Raw genomic sequence first — 16040 nt, forward strand, 5'->3', positions numbered from 1 at the left:
TTGGCTTCTGAAAGGCTGAGGTACAAGGATTGGGACCTCCCCGATGATGTTATGGAGGTGTTGCTTTCGGCAAGGAGGCCAGCATCAAAGTCTTTACACCGCTGCCGTTGGAACAGATTTTGCAGCTGGTGTAGAGAACAGAATATCGACCCCTTTTCATGTGGTACACCAATGGTTTTGTCCTTCCTACTATATTTGGCGAATTCAGGCCTTCAAGTTGGCACCATTAAGGGCTATCTCGCAGCGCTATCCATCTTTAAGCGCACTGCGGAAGAACCTTCCTACTTCAAGTTACCCTTGGTAATACAGTTTCTAAAAGGGGTTAACCAATGTTTATCCCCCTCCAAGTTCCCCTGTGAGATTTAAACTTAGTCCTAACTTTCCTGATGGGCACACCTTTCGAACCACTCCATTCTTGTTTGTTAAGATTCCTTACCCTTATTAATAGCACTTACATCTGCTAGAAGGGTGAGCAAATTACAAGCTCTTTCTTGTAAACCCCCGCATACAATCTTTCACAAAGACAAAGTTGTCCTGCAAGTGAAGCCTAATTTCCTCCCAAAGGTGGTTTCTGAATTCCATATCACTCAGAAGATTACCCTACCATCTTTCTATCCTCCTCCTCATCCGGGGAAAGAGGAAGAGAGGTTACACAGGCTAGACCCTAGAAGGGCTTTAAGTTTTTACATCAGTAGACTAGCCAGGATAAGACAGGCAGACCAGCTGTTTGTAGGTTACCCAGGTCACAAGCTGGGGTTACCAATAACTAAGCAGACCATTTCCAGATGGATCATTCTAGCCATTCTGGAATGTTATAAATTGGCATGAAAAGAGCCCCCTCAAAACCTTAGGGCTCATTCGACCAGAGGTATTGCAGCTTCATCGGCCCTCAAAAGAGGTGTGCCGGTTAAAGACATCTGTGCGGCCGCTACATGGTCGTCTATCCATACCTTTACACGATTTTACAACTTGGATTCCTCCTCCAGTCAAGAGACTAGGTTTGGAAGGGCTGTACTGCACTCTATTCATCAATAGAAGACAGCGTGAAGTCAGTACTCCCTCCCCCAATGATAGAATACTGCTATGGGAGCCTATCTAAGATAAGGAATACGTCGGAGGACACAATCCCTTCGAAGAACAAGTTACTTCTTACCTTGTAACGTTCTTTCGACGGGATGTTCCTCCGACGTATTCCTTATCGACCCTCCCATCCATCCCCGCAGTTCTACTTCCCTTGTTGTTGCAGCTTACGCTCCTTCAGGGTGATTAGTTTAGTCCAGAAAGAATTATTGTGGGCTACAAAACGGAACTGAGCAACGGACGCTGCGCGCGGCCTTTATAGGCAGGATGACGTCGATACGGCGGCTGTCGAGGGACATCGACTCGGAGGACGTCGACGCGCAGCGCCCTCTAGAGAAAAATTTTCCGAGGCCAGCAGAGCGGGAAGGAGATATCTAAGATAAGGAATACGTCGGAGGAGCATCCCGTCGAAAGAACGTTGCAAGGTAAGAAGTAACTTGTTCTTCTTTCCTGCTGACTGAAAAAGCACTACTGCTTTGAAATCTTTTCTTCACGTATTTCTCTTCTTTCATCAAGACCCTCTAGCAGCCATTTACAATAAACTTCCCAAGGAATTGCCAAAGGCTCAAATCCCCTACCCTTTCAAATACAAAGAATTGTCAGAATCAAAGAAAAGCACATCAAAGAGTGCCATGATTTGAACTGTTGCCTAAAAGAAGAAAAGTAAAAGTACATTTACTATGCTCCAAGTATTTGTGAAACTTGTCTGTACCCAAAACCATGAATTTATAGTGGGCTTGCTATGTATGTTCCTGCCTAACTTCCTCCAAGACTTTCACTAGTTGCATCTGCTCACTAATAAAATATCAACCTTAGAGTCCCAGCTTGCGGACAGCAACATGTAGAGGAAATTATAGGGATGGGAAATAGGAGGGTATGCAGGGACAGAACTCATGACCAATGTGATTTACTGCGGGGAACAAAAGGCACGATCCTCCAGAATGGTCAGAACCAACCCCCCCCACCCCACATAAGCATAGCTACTGTGCCATAAATTATGCACTACAGCTGAACTAGTGCAGCGCTCATGAGCAGTGGAAAAATCCTGCAACATAGTAAAGCAAGCCAGGTGTAAATTTTGCAGAGACGTGGTTTCTCACACATGCACCACAGCTTGATGCATGTACATAATGTATTACTTAGAGGGTCGGGTGCACCTATCTGAGGAAGGTATGGATCTATACATGTGGAACATTGTGGGGGCATTGGAGCAGCAACAGTGTTAAAGTCAGAGAGGCGGGCAGCCAGTAGGATCATTTATCCCATACTTGGTAACAGGTTGAAGGTGATCAGACTGATCAGTAAAACAGTCATTGTATGTAACTGGGAAGGGAAGGAATCGCCCCACGCACGAAAAGGGGGCCTCTGTATGCTGAACAGCTAGGGCGCCTTAAGGCAGTGGGGGCGCAAAGCTCTTTAAAACCGGATTACGGTGACTGTTTTTAATAGAAAATATAAATGCTTGTGTGGGGTGCCCATTAACTATTTTTACACAAGGGTGGGGGGCAGCATAAAAAGGTTTGAAGACCACTGCCAGTCCTCTGTTACACAAGTCCGCTGAAAAATCCAGAAAAGCAAGAAAATATCTCCAAGCTCCACAGCATCTAACGAGAATGAACTGGTCCCATCATTAGAAAAGAAGAAAAAAAACCATCATAAAAAACATTCACCCTAGATCATAATAAAAAATGACCAACAAAGATATTTTCAAATTAATGACAGTGATCACTAGCCCTGGCAATCATTCAATAAATAAGTTATGAAGTTTACAGGCAAACTATGTTTAATTAACTGCTGAGCTGCAATGGTTGGAAAAAACAAACCACATTGAAGCGGCAATAAAAACCATCGGGATCCTCATCAACCTATATAGAGAATGGGACAGAAGTATAACTAGAACATGCAGTAATATGTCCGAGTTCCTGAATCATTTGTATTTATTAAATCATGTAGCAATTTCCCTAAAGTGTTGATCATAAACTAAACGTAGATGGAGGAGAACACGAGTCATGGAGGAAATCAGAAAACTGTCCCCTGCGCCCAAAGGCTGGAACAACTTCGCCCTATTGTGAACTGAAAGGCAATGGAAAAAAAATCAATTGGGGTAAACAAGCTCTCTATGTGTTCTTTAAAATAAATGTTGTAAAAGCAATACAACAGTTCTGCCGCACGTGCATAGCATCCATAACTTCCAGCAGTGAAAAAATAATATTCAAAAGCATTACAATACAAAATGAGAATGCCAGACAGTTTTCTTTTTATGGGGGGCAGCTTTACAGAAACTCTTTATTAAGTTTAAGGTCAAAGCACAACTAGTGTACCTGTCCTGTACACTTTTCACATTATGCACATCTCAAACTGACACATATACTGTAAACAATCTTCCCCAGCTTGAACGAGGTGGGAAAGTGGGGGGCGGGCCAGACTCTCCTTTAAAGCAAATCTCTTTCAGTTGCTGGACACTTAATTGATGCCACTTAGAGAGTGTCTTTTTTTTTTTACTTTTTTCGTTGGCTGGTGTTCATCGATTTAAGTGAAAGCAATGCTCAGGCCGTGAGCAATGTTAAGAGAAATACAAGGATGGGGGAATCTGTTCACTGTTGAGAAGCATTTTTTTTCTCCCTTCTTAATGAGAGCTTGGATGGCCAAGACCTGCAACCATTTTTTTGTGCGCAGAAACAGCAAGTCTATTTTGGAGCTTTTTTAAAGTAAAGCCCAAAGCGCCCTGTGCCACCAGAAGCAGGAAGGCAGGAATCAAACACATTCATCAAGGCATTTCAACCATCCCTGGCCCGAGACTATACCTGGCGGTGTCTGTGGCGCACACTGTACCACAGTCTGCCACACACTTCGAAACGTAACCTGCATTTATGCCAGCCAAACAAAACATTGCCCCTTGGCACCCTGCTTCAGAATTAAGAAATAATGAAGTTGCACACTTCCCACGTGCCACACATCAGCAATCCTCACACAAGGGAACTCTATGCCAGCAGGTGTCTGTGCACCAGCATGCAGCTGTCTGTGCAACTTATAAGCATAGCACCAATGTGCCCTTTATATACAATAGACATTCTCACAGGGGCTATGTGACACTGCAATGTTCTTCAGCAGACGGCGAGTCAAATCTTGAGTATCACTGGGCCTGTGCGACGCCTTCCTTCACAGTAAGGCATTGGAATGATTTGCTCATCCCCACTGATGGTGTGTTCATGTGTAGAAGTTGTGCATGCACTGCACCATACACATAGAAACGTCACACACAAGGGTACCACAAGCAGGTGGATAGTGAACCACTTTTAAAAAGTAAAAAACCGGGCAAGGTCCAAGTGCTCTTCCAACTAGCAATCAAAAATCAAAATATATATTAACATAGGACTGTGCCAGCAAGATAGCAACTAGGATTTTCACCTTTTTTTTAAATTTATTTTTTTAACAGATAACAAGATAGTCACTCTACTGCAGCGTTCGTCAAAAGTTTGACCCCAATTCCCCCCCTCCCCCAAAGAAGAATGTACCTAGCTTGGGTCCCACTATACATATGGACTCCAAAATGTTTATCGGCTGCAGTTATCGCACGCTGGTGTAGAACGGAGGCTCAAATGGAAGCGTGGGTGCCACACACTAAATTCATTCAAAATCATTGCTTGCAATAGCCTAAATTAGATCACAGGACAAATATTTGTAAAAACAGCATTCAGAATTTAATTTGTTCCTACAATACAGAGGACTTGACTAAAAGTAGTATTGCATATGTATTTCCCCCAAAAGAAAACTATTACTGATGTAACAATTTGTTTAAGTATAACGTTGAGATTACTATCAATGCAGTCAATTGCAAGTTGGACAGTGGCATATTGGAGAACTTGTGTGAAGAGTGGGCCAGTCTTTCAGCAGTCAGCTAGTCACTATTGGGTTCAACTTTTTGCAAAAGCCAACCGCAGGATTTCTTCCACCTCCAGCTTTGACTGATACTTTGTCTTTAGGGCTGCAAGTGCTGAGAATCACAAAAGGTACGAGGTGCTGAAACAGTACATGGACTGAACATTTGGATAAAGTTGGAAACTCTGCAGACACATTTTGCCCAAGACAATTTTTTTAATTGGCTCTCCAGTAGGTGGTCATTTTGAAGCTCCATTAGTTCCTCCTGGAGGTGTATTGGGAAAGGCTGAACCACCCAGTCATTGACGTGACAAGTGTCCTCTGGAAAGTACTTTGAGACTGTTTCTGAGATGGTTTCCTATTAGTTCAGCAACACATGAAAGATCATACTCTGCATTATTAGCAGATGCTAATGAGGAGACAAACGCATTGGAAATGCCGATATTAACCCTCCTCCTCCAAAGCTCCAACTTCTTTTTGAATGCGGATAGGTTTGCACTCACAGCAAATGGTGTGGTTTCTGTGTCTTGCAGGGAGAGGTTTCAAAAATGTAGCTTTTCAAAGATGTCACCATAGTACGCTAACAGTACAATCCAGCGTGAATCACACAAAAGTTCTTCTTTCATCTGGTCTAGACCCAGGAGAAGGTGTCTCACTTTGTTCCAGAGTTCATAAATGCGATGTAAAACCTTTCCCCTGAAGAGTTACCCGACCTTCCTGTCAAACAACAAAGCATCATGTTCAGCTCCCATTTCTGCACATAATGTGGCAAACAGACTGGCACATCTCAATAAAATGCCCAATCTTCACAACAGAAGTCAGCACCTCTGAGTTAATTCCCCATATTGCACACAGGCAAAGCTTCCGGGTGTATCATGCAGTGTGTCCATAATATATGTGGAGCTACTGCCAACACTTTTGCTTTTAACCCAGCTCTAGCATCAAACATTGAAGGAGCACCATCCGTGCAGATACCAACACACGCGCCTCCCACTTTAGGCAGCGGGAATTTAGGAAGTAGTTAATGTCAAAGACTTCAGATGCAGTTGCTCAGCTCTGAATTGGTTTACAGAATGAGAAATCCTCCAATTTTTTTTTCCACATGCCGGTACCTCACATAAGCAATCAAACTTTTGAAATGTCAGTGGCTTCACCCAACTGTTGGGCAAGCTGACTGTTTCAAGCGCGATATCAATTCTGTACTGTTATCAGGGGACAGGTCAGTGATGCGGCAGAAAATTGCAGACATAGGGATACTTTTGCATTTTTCTGCTGCACCGTCACCAAGCATTACCCGGTTGACAGCGAGAACTGTTGGCAGAATCATTTTCTCAGCATCTGTAAACGGCCTTTTGTTTTTGCCCATATAGTACGCAACATAGCAAGAAGCTTCCAAAGCATTTGCAGGTACTGTGGTCACATTAACTGTTTTTTTTTTGCTTTTTTTATGCCTTGCAGCTGCCGTACAAATCCCTGGTCTTTTTTGATAAACTGGCATGTTTCCAAATGCTGCCTTAATGTTGTTGGCTTCAGACCGTCATTTGCTAATGTAGCGCCACAAACCACACACTGCGGCTTTACTTCACCAGCAACTACGATCCATGTGAACCCAAAGTCCAAATAAGAGACATCACATTTCCGTGTTTTTTGCATTTTTGTCTGTTTCCACCTCTCCTTCTGCTTTTCGTTTGAGATTGCTACCATATTTGGGCACTAGGAAACGATCTGGTTCGATGCGATATTCCCGCATTTTAAAGCCCAAACACAAGATTTTTCGACCCTTTTTGTGTTGGCTTTAAAATGCAAAGATAACACATACTGCCCCACTCCTTCCCCAACCTCTCCTGCTCGTTCACTCATTAATCGGGGGGTTTTAACCCCCATTGCCCACCCAACACCCCCTTCCTGCATCAACACACATCCTCCCGACACATACCCACAAAGACACTCACACACGCAAAACTCTGTGCGAGCAGTCTTTCTAAAGCGACCCCCCCCACATGCCTCCCCAATCGGTACAGTGAAAAAGCGCTTTTCACTTAGTACCAACGATCCATCTGAAAAAGGAACCTGAATCTGCGAAAACATTGCAAACACCCACTTTAGTGTATGTCACATTCATTTTTAAAAACCATTTCAAGTTTTCAAAAAAAGATTTAAAATGGCAAACACCACATGCAAATATTTAAAACAAACCATGTGAAAAGCTTGGGGGTGGGAGGGAAAGCCCCTAGCAAAAATGGGTCAGAAATACTGGTTGGACTAGAAAGAAAAAAAGCACGACATTGATACAAGTCTCAGAAGACTCCCTGTTCAGATCGTGAAGCCCTAGCTTGAATTTCTAAGTGTTGAAACTGGACTGGGACACAGATTGGCGGCGTAACCCACACCTGGATGCACATTGCCGATATAAACCTTCAGCACTTGTCTTGCTGGGACACAGGTGGTTAGGCTGATACTCTGACGCTTGGAGCGATGCTGCTGCAATAAAAACAAATAGTTAATCAAGGATACATGTGTCTACCCAAGACTTCAAAATTAAGATTAGAAGAGCAGGGGCTAAAACTAGCTCTTGGGTGTTAGGTCCTAGCTTATACCTAACATTGGAAACCGGGACAGAGTACAGAGTGCACTGTATATGCAACTCCCATTTGAGACGTGTCAGGTACCACCCCAAACTGGACACGAGAAAGGAACAGTTTGAAATCCCAGATTGCGACTCCTAACTATACCTTTAAAATTGCCCACCTTCACCCACAGCAAAATACAGTTTATAAAAAGGCATACTTTGGCAAGTCCTACTACAGATGTCAGGTTTCTTATGGTGCCACTGCTGCTAGGGACTTTTCTGTCCTAGATGGGATGATAGAACCAATTATTTGTGTTCCTGCAATTGTTTTTTTGGTTTATTTTGAACAATAAATGCAAACCTTTTACGATTTACATTTCATTTCTGGAACACTACAAAATCCTCCTGTAACACTATAAAATCCTCCAAAAGGACAGAGGAGGAAAAAAAATAATAAGCATTGAAAAACATACTCACTATTCAAAAAAAAGGTCATAGTTGCCCCTCTGCGAGAACGAACACGGCTGAATGACATGTTTTTTGGGAAGGTACCCACTCGAGAGTCTGCAGTCACACTTTAGTTCACTGTACCGTTCACAGAAGAGAAATATCAATATGCTTATGAGTCTTCGTCCCGCCCACAAGGCAGTCCAGCACCGAAATGCTATGGCAATGCTCTTCTGAGTACCTACAGCACCCCCAGACATGCTTCAGCCTTGTTGGGCCTCGCAATTCAAATATCAATTTCAGATAAGCATTAAAAACAATACCTTCCTCAAAGAAGTTAAAAAGAAAAATAATTCTTTAAAAAAAGCATTCAATGGTTTTCAGTGTGGCTAAAACCATACTTCAATGTTTCACCAATTAAAAACATTTCCCACCATTCATAAGATTGTATGGTTGCAATCCATGTTTCCAAATGAAGGGTACGAACATCCCTCAAAGCACTACACACTCAGTGAAATAACGTTTCTGGGCCTCCACTTTCCCCACAAAGTGAGTTACCTGTCAATAACATCCCTCAAGGTAATTTAACTTCTCTATTGGGAAGAATGTTAAAGCGACATCTCAAATATTTCTCGATAATGGGCTGAGGGGAATTTTTGGATGTAGGAAGGGATGAGATTTAAACCTCTTCCTACCTGGATGGATTTAATCATAAATTTATTTTTGGCATAAGCATCCTGTGTTGTTATCGAATCCCTCTCTTGCAGTCTTTGTGCTTTAATGGATTTGCAATGATCATATCTAAAAGGGATATCGCACTGCTCCAAATGTGTCATACAACGAGCCTTCCAGATAGCAAACCTCCTATCCTCTGGTAAATGGTCTTTGTTTTTCAAGATGTCAAAACGGAAATGTACTATCCACCAGGATGCATTTTCTAAGAAGGGAAAATAGTTTTCCATGCTATAATTCACTCCATCGATTTGGGGTCCCAATTTTCCCATACGGATACACACCACGGAGAGTGAATTAGGTACTTGCAATAATTTCCTCCAAAAGTAGCCCTCCAGTATCCCCCATACTTTCCAGGATAGGCTCAAAAAGTGATTCAGCCCTGTAGGTAAGGATTTGGACTACTTAAGCGTTATATATTATAGGCATACCAGATTGACCTTACCAATATTTGCGCACTACACTCTGCCAGTCAGCACACATCCTAGGGAGCAGAGTCCTACCGAGAAATCTCCATAGGCCAGTCACCTCATCTGGCAGAGAGCAGTCAGAGCACATACCTGTAAATGTGACTCAGTCACAGAGACAAACAAATGATAGAGCGAGAGAATGAGCATCAGGTGGTTATATTTCACCCTTTCTATTCCCGGTCTGGATTAGTTGAGAAGTCCAGCCTATTCATCTACATATCTTACATAGAGTCTGACACAGTAGTGCTTAACTCACCGAGCTAACTTTCAGAAACCAAGTAATAGCCATTTAGCTTATTCTGCAGTTCGGTGACAGCGCTGAAGTAGCAGCAGACTGTCAAGGTTGCCGTGCCAGACACGAGGGCCTCTGGCTTCTCTGCAACATATGGTGCCCCCCATGCAGACGAAAGCATGGCACCCAGAGCAGGAAGATATACATGAATTCCACTTTAAATTGTTTCTATGGCAGTGGTGCAGCCAAAGTACTGTTGGTAATGCAGTGATTTTTTTAGTACATCAATAAATGCATAGACTTGCTCTATAGTAGATGGATACCGGGGTAGCTCAGCAGGTTGACAGACCATTGGTGAGATGTTATATATGCAAAACTTGTTAATCTAATTACTTTTTGCAATTACTTACAAAGGAAGTGCTATAAAATGTGTTAGGCCAAGGGATGGATTGGGGTATTTCTGCCTCTGTAGTGGAAATCAAAGGTACACCCATGAACCCAGTTTAGTTTCCTAATAACGGCTGTCAGCACAATGGAAGTATTTATTTGGGATTAACCAGTTTGGCAAACATAACATCTTTATAATATATAACCTGTGATAAAACACAAAGCCAGGGGCACACAAATTACAGAGTATTGGTGTGGTGCACTGACAAAAAAAAGTTTCAATGAAAACTAGTGAACACAATCAGCAGCGTTTTTTAATTTGGAAATTACTTTTTCCTATGAAAGTGTAAAATGCACAATTGCATTTCTAGAGCCCTCCGCTCGTCATCCAACACTTTGTGTGCGAGCTGTTTTTTCCAAGCAGAGATTGGAGGGTGGGGGAGTAGATCGTTATCCTCTGCAAGTGCCTCCCTCTGGAACAGGCTCCCTGCCTAGAGCCGGAGCTCCTTAAGTTCCGGAAACTCTTAAAGACCTTCCTCCTCTCTTCCTCCTTCTCCATCCCTCTCACTTTCTCTACGCCCCACTCTTCCATCTCTCCCCCAACTCTGTTCAGCTTGCCGACTGTTGCCTGGCTCACCTCCAGAGCCTCAAAGGTCCCAGGCTCCCTTGCTAGTCTTTGCACTTGCCTCTGGGACTCGGCACTATGTTCAGCACTACTGCACTTTCAGCATACTTTCCATGAAAGGAGTAACCTCGCTGCACTTAACCCATGACCTTGCTAGACTGGGCACACATGTTCCCCTCCCTCTCCCTTGCACTTCCGTCTGTACAATTGCATGACCTTAATTTACTAGGCCTAGTAAGTTCTGCTGTCCCCCCCTCGTGTCCCTTCCCCAATACGGTTGCGCCTGAAACATTCCATGCACTGGCACTAGGTGAAATGCCGTTAGGCCTAGTACACTAGTTACTTCTTTGTTAGATCATTCAGAAACTTCAATGCCTAAGAAGGACTGCTGTATTCCCTTGCTCCCTTCCCGCTTTGAAGCACTTCACATGTGTATAAGCACTGTACAAAGAAACAATTACAACAATAATGTGTCCAGCATGTAAAATGCCTACTTTCAACAGCGATAAAGCACCCCCTGCCACCCAAGCAATGTTCATGACCCATTGATTCCCATGGTGTCCTTTTCAGGGCAGAAGAAAACAAACAGGACAAGCAAACGGAGCCAGGAAATGTACAAGTGACAGCCGGAGGAAGGAGCACAGCTAAGATTAGCTTACCGAGGCCCCAGCTTACTTCGGCAAAGCTGGGGGCTTGGTAAAGCCTGGTCAGGGCTGAGGCAGGCTGGGTCCCGAGATCTGGCCACACATCTGATGCCGGATCTCGGACCCAGCCAGAGCCAGTCCATGGACCAGATGGGTGACGAGGCAGAGGACACACCAAAGCAGGGGGACCGGATATCATACAACACTGGCAAGGCACGCTTCCATCCCCACTCGCCTCCTCTCCCCCTGTGGCCCTTAAGGTGCAGGTACAGAGGGAGAGTAGTGCAGGGGGACCAGCATTGCAGTGATCCGGCCCGCCTGCTCACCTCCTCTCCCCACACGTCTGCCCTTGTGGGTACACAGAGGGAGAGGGGAGCAGAGGGACCGGGAAAGGCCTTTGACGCTTGCTTCTCAGCACCCCCCCACCCCAACCGTGTTATGGGAGTGCGAGACGAGAAGCAGCATTCCCTTAACAGACAAGAAAACGCTGGCAGCAGGAAGCAACAACACAGCCTGGACGTGCAATCCAAATGCAGGAAAGCGCCCGTCCAGTCTGTTTTCCTGTTTCATTGCCACACCTCCATCACGTCAGACTCACTTAGCATGTGCATGGGGGGGGGGGGCAGTGGCTCGCCATGCACAGTTGAGTGAGGCAAAAAGTATCGTTTCTCTTTCCTCGCTGACTTTTATTACGCCCCTCCCCCAAGGCATGTAGCCACATCCCCCAAAAAGGGGGGGGGGGGAGATGGAGAGCAGATTGAAGACCTCTGCCTACAGTATGACCAGTTTTAAGGCGAAATACTCAAATGTTATCTTGCTGGAGTCTGCATTTTCACTTTATACTAGCATAGTATACATGACCATGCAGGCATCTAGTCAGTGAGACAACACAGATAAATTAAGGAACTCTGTCCTATAGACAGGCAGTGGAAGAAATTGGGGGGGGGGGGGGGGGAAAGAGGGTGAAATCAAGAAAGACATTAAATATTGTGGTACAGATCACAGCACTGAGCGGTAAAGTTAGGCACATCTCCCTGCAATGTTCAAATCAGAACCCGTCACCTCGTAAAGTCAGTAAAGTTACAAAAGTCATGCCAAGGGAACTTGATGACGAACCGCTCCCGCCTTTGCTGCTCTTCATCTAGAGCCCCGGGCTGCCGCCGCACTCGCCTGCCGCTCCGGTGGCGGCATATATATCACCCCCTCCCCCCCCAAACAGAGCAAGCTTGCGGCCATGGTAAAAAAAAAAAAAAAAAAAAAGAAAAAACTAACAAAAAAATACCACATGGGGCTCTGTTTCAAACTAGCTGAGCTCATTGCTGTTCAAATAGTGAAAGCCGTGTTGCGCAGATAAGGGTGGAGAAAGATGCTGTATAAACTGTACAATTTTGTGGAAAGCCCATGTTGCAAGCCCGTGAATACTGCAAAAAGGCAACGCCATTTGGAGGTGGAAAACATGCAATAAATCCGACTTGCTGGCAGCCGAATTTGGAAATGACATCTGCCCTAAAAATTCCCTCGGCGTGCGCGACACAGCCATAAATCACTTCTGTTTAGGGGCAGGGATAAGGATAACACTTACCAGCCAAGAAGACACACAACGATCCGCTTTTGCTGCAACCAAAATCAAAATAGGACAATCAAACCCACCGGCACCCAAACATACAAGGCGCTTCGAAACAGTTCCTAGACGTATAAGCTCAGCAAGCCCTTGTACGCGCTTGTTCTTCTTCTTGCTGATAGATTTTTTATCCAAGCCCTTGTACGTACACAATAAAAAAATAAATATCTGCCGGAGTCCTCCATGATACGCGCTTAAGCACGTAGACTTCCTACGTGTAAACGTCATGACGACTTAACGGCATTTCGAAAAACGTGAAATACGTCTTTGCGTAATAAAGGTATTTCAGAAAGTGTCGGCAAACTTTTAAACAAACAAAATGTTATCCGTTCTCTTACGGACTTTACAAGTGTTTCAATTTATAATAAAAGCAACACAAGGCCTCCCTTTACGAAACGCACCTTTTCGGTTTCTAGGCAGCATCAGGTGAGTGCATGCGCATTTTATATGCATTTCTTTTAGCATCAATAAACTTAGATCGTTCTCACCTCTTTGTTGTTATATTGGTAAGAGGAGCCCCTTTGCAACCTCTGGAATTGCACGTTTAATTAAGAGGCTGAAGCTGAATTTCGTTGTATTTCACTTATCACATGTTGAAATTAAAAATGGTAAGTACGTGACTTTCTAAACCTCTGGTTTTGTAATGACACAGGGCAGCCTGTTGTTGTTGGCATCTTAGAAACAGCAGCTGCTTCGATGCTCGTTTTACGGTACAGTTCAGCCTTTGGAATGCTCGCAGACGCAGTAACTGCTGTGCAGCTACTACACAGGCTGTAGTCTGATGTAAGTGAATAATATATATATACATATCTGCGCTGCTGTCCCGAATTCCAGTGCCTACTCTGAAAGTAATGATTCTCCAGGGCTAATGGCTACAGAACCGGTACTTTTCTTTGGGTCGAATTATCACAGCAGGCACAGTGTCTGTTCTAGGTGTAATGGCTGCAGACACAGAAACACCCCGATGAATATCAGCAGACCCTACCTTCTCTAAGGCTAATGCAGGGGAGTATCCAGCATTGCAAAAAGGGGCAGGGGGAGCCGAGCCACGAAAAAAAGTCCTACTTCTTTCCCCCCCAAATGCAGTGCGTGCAATTCCATATGGTCTCATTCTCTCCTACAAACCGCCCCAATTTACTTATTTGGTAACATTGGTGGTAGATGGAATTTTAACACTTAACAAAAAAACTGCAGAATCATTACAGATGCAGGAAATTCATCATTTAGAGCCCTGTCCAGGTGCTCTGGGGCAGAATACATACAAACCTCAATTTTATTGATTGCACCAACAGAAATTACTTCACAGAAAAGCACGTTGCAAGGAGCATCATCAGTCTTTGATACTTGGAGGCCCCATGGAAGCACTTTTAGAGTAAGTTGCCATAACTAAGCCACGTGGCAAATAACTTTGTGGGTAAAATACCTAAATTGCACTATTGCTATATATGGAGCAACTCCAGTCATTAGGTTTTTTATTTTTAACAGAGCTGCAGATAAGAAACTGTGAGATTACATGATCTACCCAGGATCACGCACTTTGGTTAAATGGTGAAACCGGGATATGGTCAATTTAAGCAACTGAGCACATTTTCAAAGGTTTAGTTGATAAAAATAATTATTAAGGTTTCCCTTTACATTTCATGTGCTTAAATACTACTTTATTTATAGCAATGCCTTGCAAGCAAAGCACATTACATAAGAAACTCCCCTTTCATAATTAACTTTACACTATATACATCATCACAGAAATATATTGAACAATAAGAGGATGGCTTTCGTTTTATTCTCCCCATCCTGCATTGAAAGTCACAATATCATCATGCGATTAATGTTAGCCTAACGAATTCCTCTTTGGTAAAGCCATAGTCATTATTTCATAAAGCCTGCAGCATTATGCACCCTTCGCACTGCTGATCACTCCCTCCAAAATGTCACTTCTAGTAGCCCCCTGCCCTCCCTCCCATCTGTGCCTAATGGCTCACATTGAAATGCTCTGCTCACACAGAGCAACGCGAGAGCCCCTCTGCTGCCCAGAGCTCCTTGGGACATTGTCTTGGCAGTGGGACACCTCTCCCATTTGGAAAGGGTAAGGTGTCCTGCTTCCAGGACAATTGCCGTGCGGGGCAGCAATTGCTCAGCCCACATTGTCCCCCCAGCGGGAAGCCTTTCCTGTTCAGCATCCTCATTGAGGTGCCGAATGGGAGAAGTGTGCTAATGGTAAAGACCCATCAAATCCTCTGGCTGGAGCAAATGAGTGCAGACACAATACCTGCTCTGGAGCTAATGACTTTCGATGCAGTACGTAACTGCTCGTTGGCTACATCTGACAATACCTGCCCTGCGGCAAATAATTACAGACACAGTACCGAATCTGGAATACCAATTGCAGACACATTACCTGGTAATCTGTTACCTATGACAGAATACCTGAATGATGGCATACTCCGTACGTAGTCTGGGGCTAACGATTGCAGTTACAGCATCTGCTCTGGAGCTAATGGTATTTAACACAATACCTTCACATGAGCAAATCTGTGGTCAATGACTGCAGAAACAGTAAAAACCCCAGCACCCTTTCCTTCTCGTGTTCTTTCCCATTTCTAATTCCCCTCTGACACCTCGAACCACACTCTATGAAATGAACGTGCAGCTTAAAGAAGTGACCAGTAGGGATAAACCGTCATGCCACGTTTGTCAAAACGTGTTTGGTGCAACTGATGGGATGCTCATTCACTTCACTTGCACCAAAAGGCGGTGAACCATGCACAATGGCCATTTAAATGTGTACCTCATAGTTGTGCACATTTGAGTGCTCTTTTCTCACCAAATGCACAACTGCCCAAGACAGACGATGGAAAGGTGGTTCTGGGCATTTTCAAGTAAATCCTGTTTTTCTAAAGAGGTGCACTTTTCAAAGCACAGTGGGGAAAAAACATTTCCCTGTACCTATTTGGTACAGGTGCAGGGGGATATAAAATGTACAGGAAAGTCGATCTTCTCATGAAATGAGTGAGTCAATGCTTTGTATGAATAAGCGACTGAATGTTTAGTCCAAGGATGTGTGTATTTGTGTTGGATCAGGGAGCTGATTTTGACTGGCGAGGTCATCACGGTAACCATGCACTTTAAAAAAGTATGTATTTTATTGGCATTTAACCCCCCTCCTCAATACCAACACATGTAACCAGCAACGCATCCACCCCAAGTCCATAAACTCTGTAGATGGCTTCCGGTCCCAAATTTCTGTGAGTGGCCATCTCTCTTGCCAGCTGTTATAGGGACCCTTGCAATATTTGAGAACCCCTGCCCCCCACCCATAGTCCTCGCCTCACCTAGAAACTTCAGCCATATCTC

General features: G+C 44.1%; 1 protein-coding gene and 1 long non-coding RNA gene across 2 annotated transcripts in view; one reads left to right on the forward strand and one right to left on the reverse strand.

The window, feature by feature from the left end:
• Nucleotides 1–4758: 4758 nt before the first annotated feature.
• On the reverse strand, nucleotides 4759–12907 carry LOC138471812 (uncharacterized). The gene is made up of 3 exons (XR_011268518.1): nucleotides 12648–12907; nucleotides 9153–9240; nucleotides 4759–7440 (listed from the first exon to the last, which is right to left on the reverse strand). It is a non-coding gene; the product is annotated as an uncharacterized lncRNA (long non-coding RNA).
• A 77-nt stretch (nucleotides 12908–12984) lies between these two features.
• The window catches only part of LOC138471813 (zinc finger and BTB domain-containing protein 26-like), a 50007-nt gene continuing 46951 nt past the window's right edge, over nucleotides 12985–16040 (forward strand). The window contains exon 1 of the mRNA XM_069609648.1: nucleotides 12985–13112. Within this exon, the coding sequence (XP_069465749.1) occupies nucleotides 13006–13112 (107 nt within the window). The 5' untranslated portion in view covers nucleotides 12985–13005. The remainder of the gene's footprint in view (nucleotides 13113–16040) is intronic.

The sequence above is a fragment of the Ambystoma mexicanum genome, chromosome 8, assembly GCF_040938575.1.
Source record: "Ambystoma mexicanum isolate Mex_15411 chromosome 8, UKY_AmexF1_1, whole genome shotgun sequence".
In the NCBI taxonomy this organism is placed as follows: Eukaryota; Metazoa; Chordata; class Amphibia; order Caudata; family Ambystomatidae; genus Ambystoma; species Ambystoma mexicanum.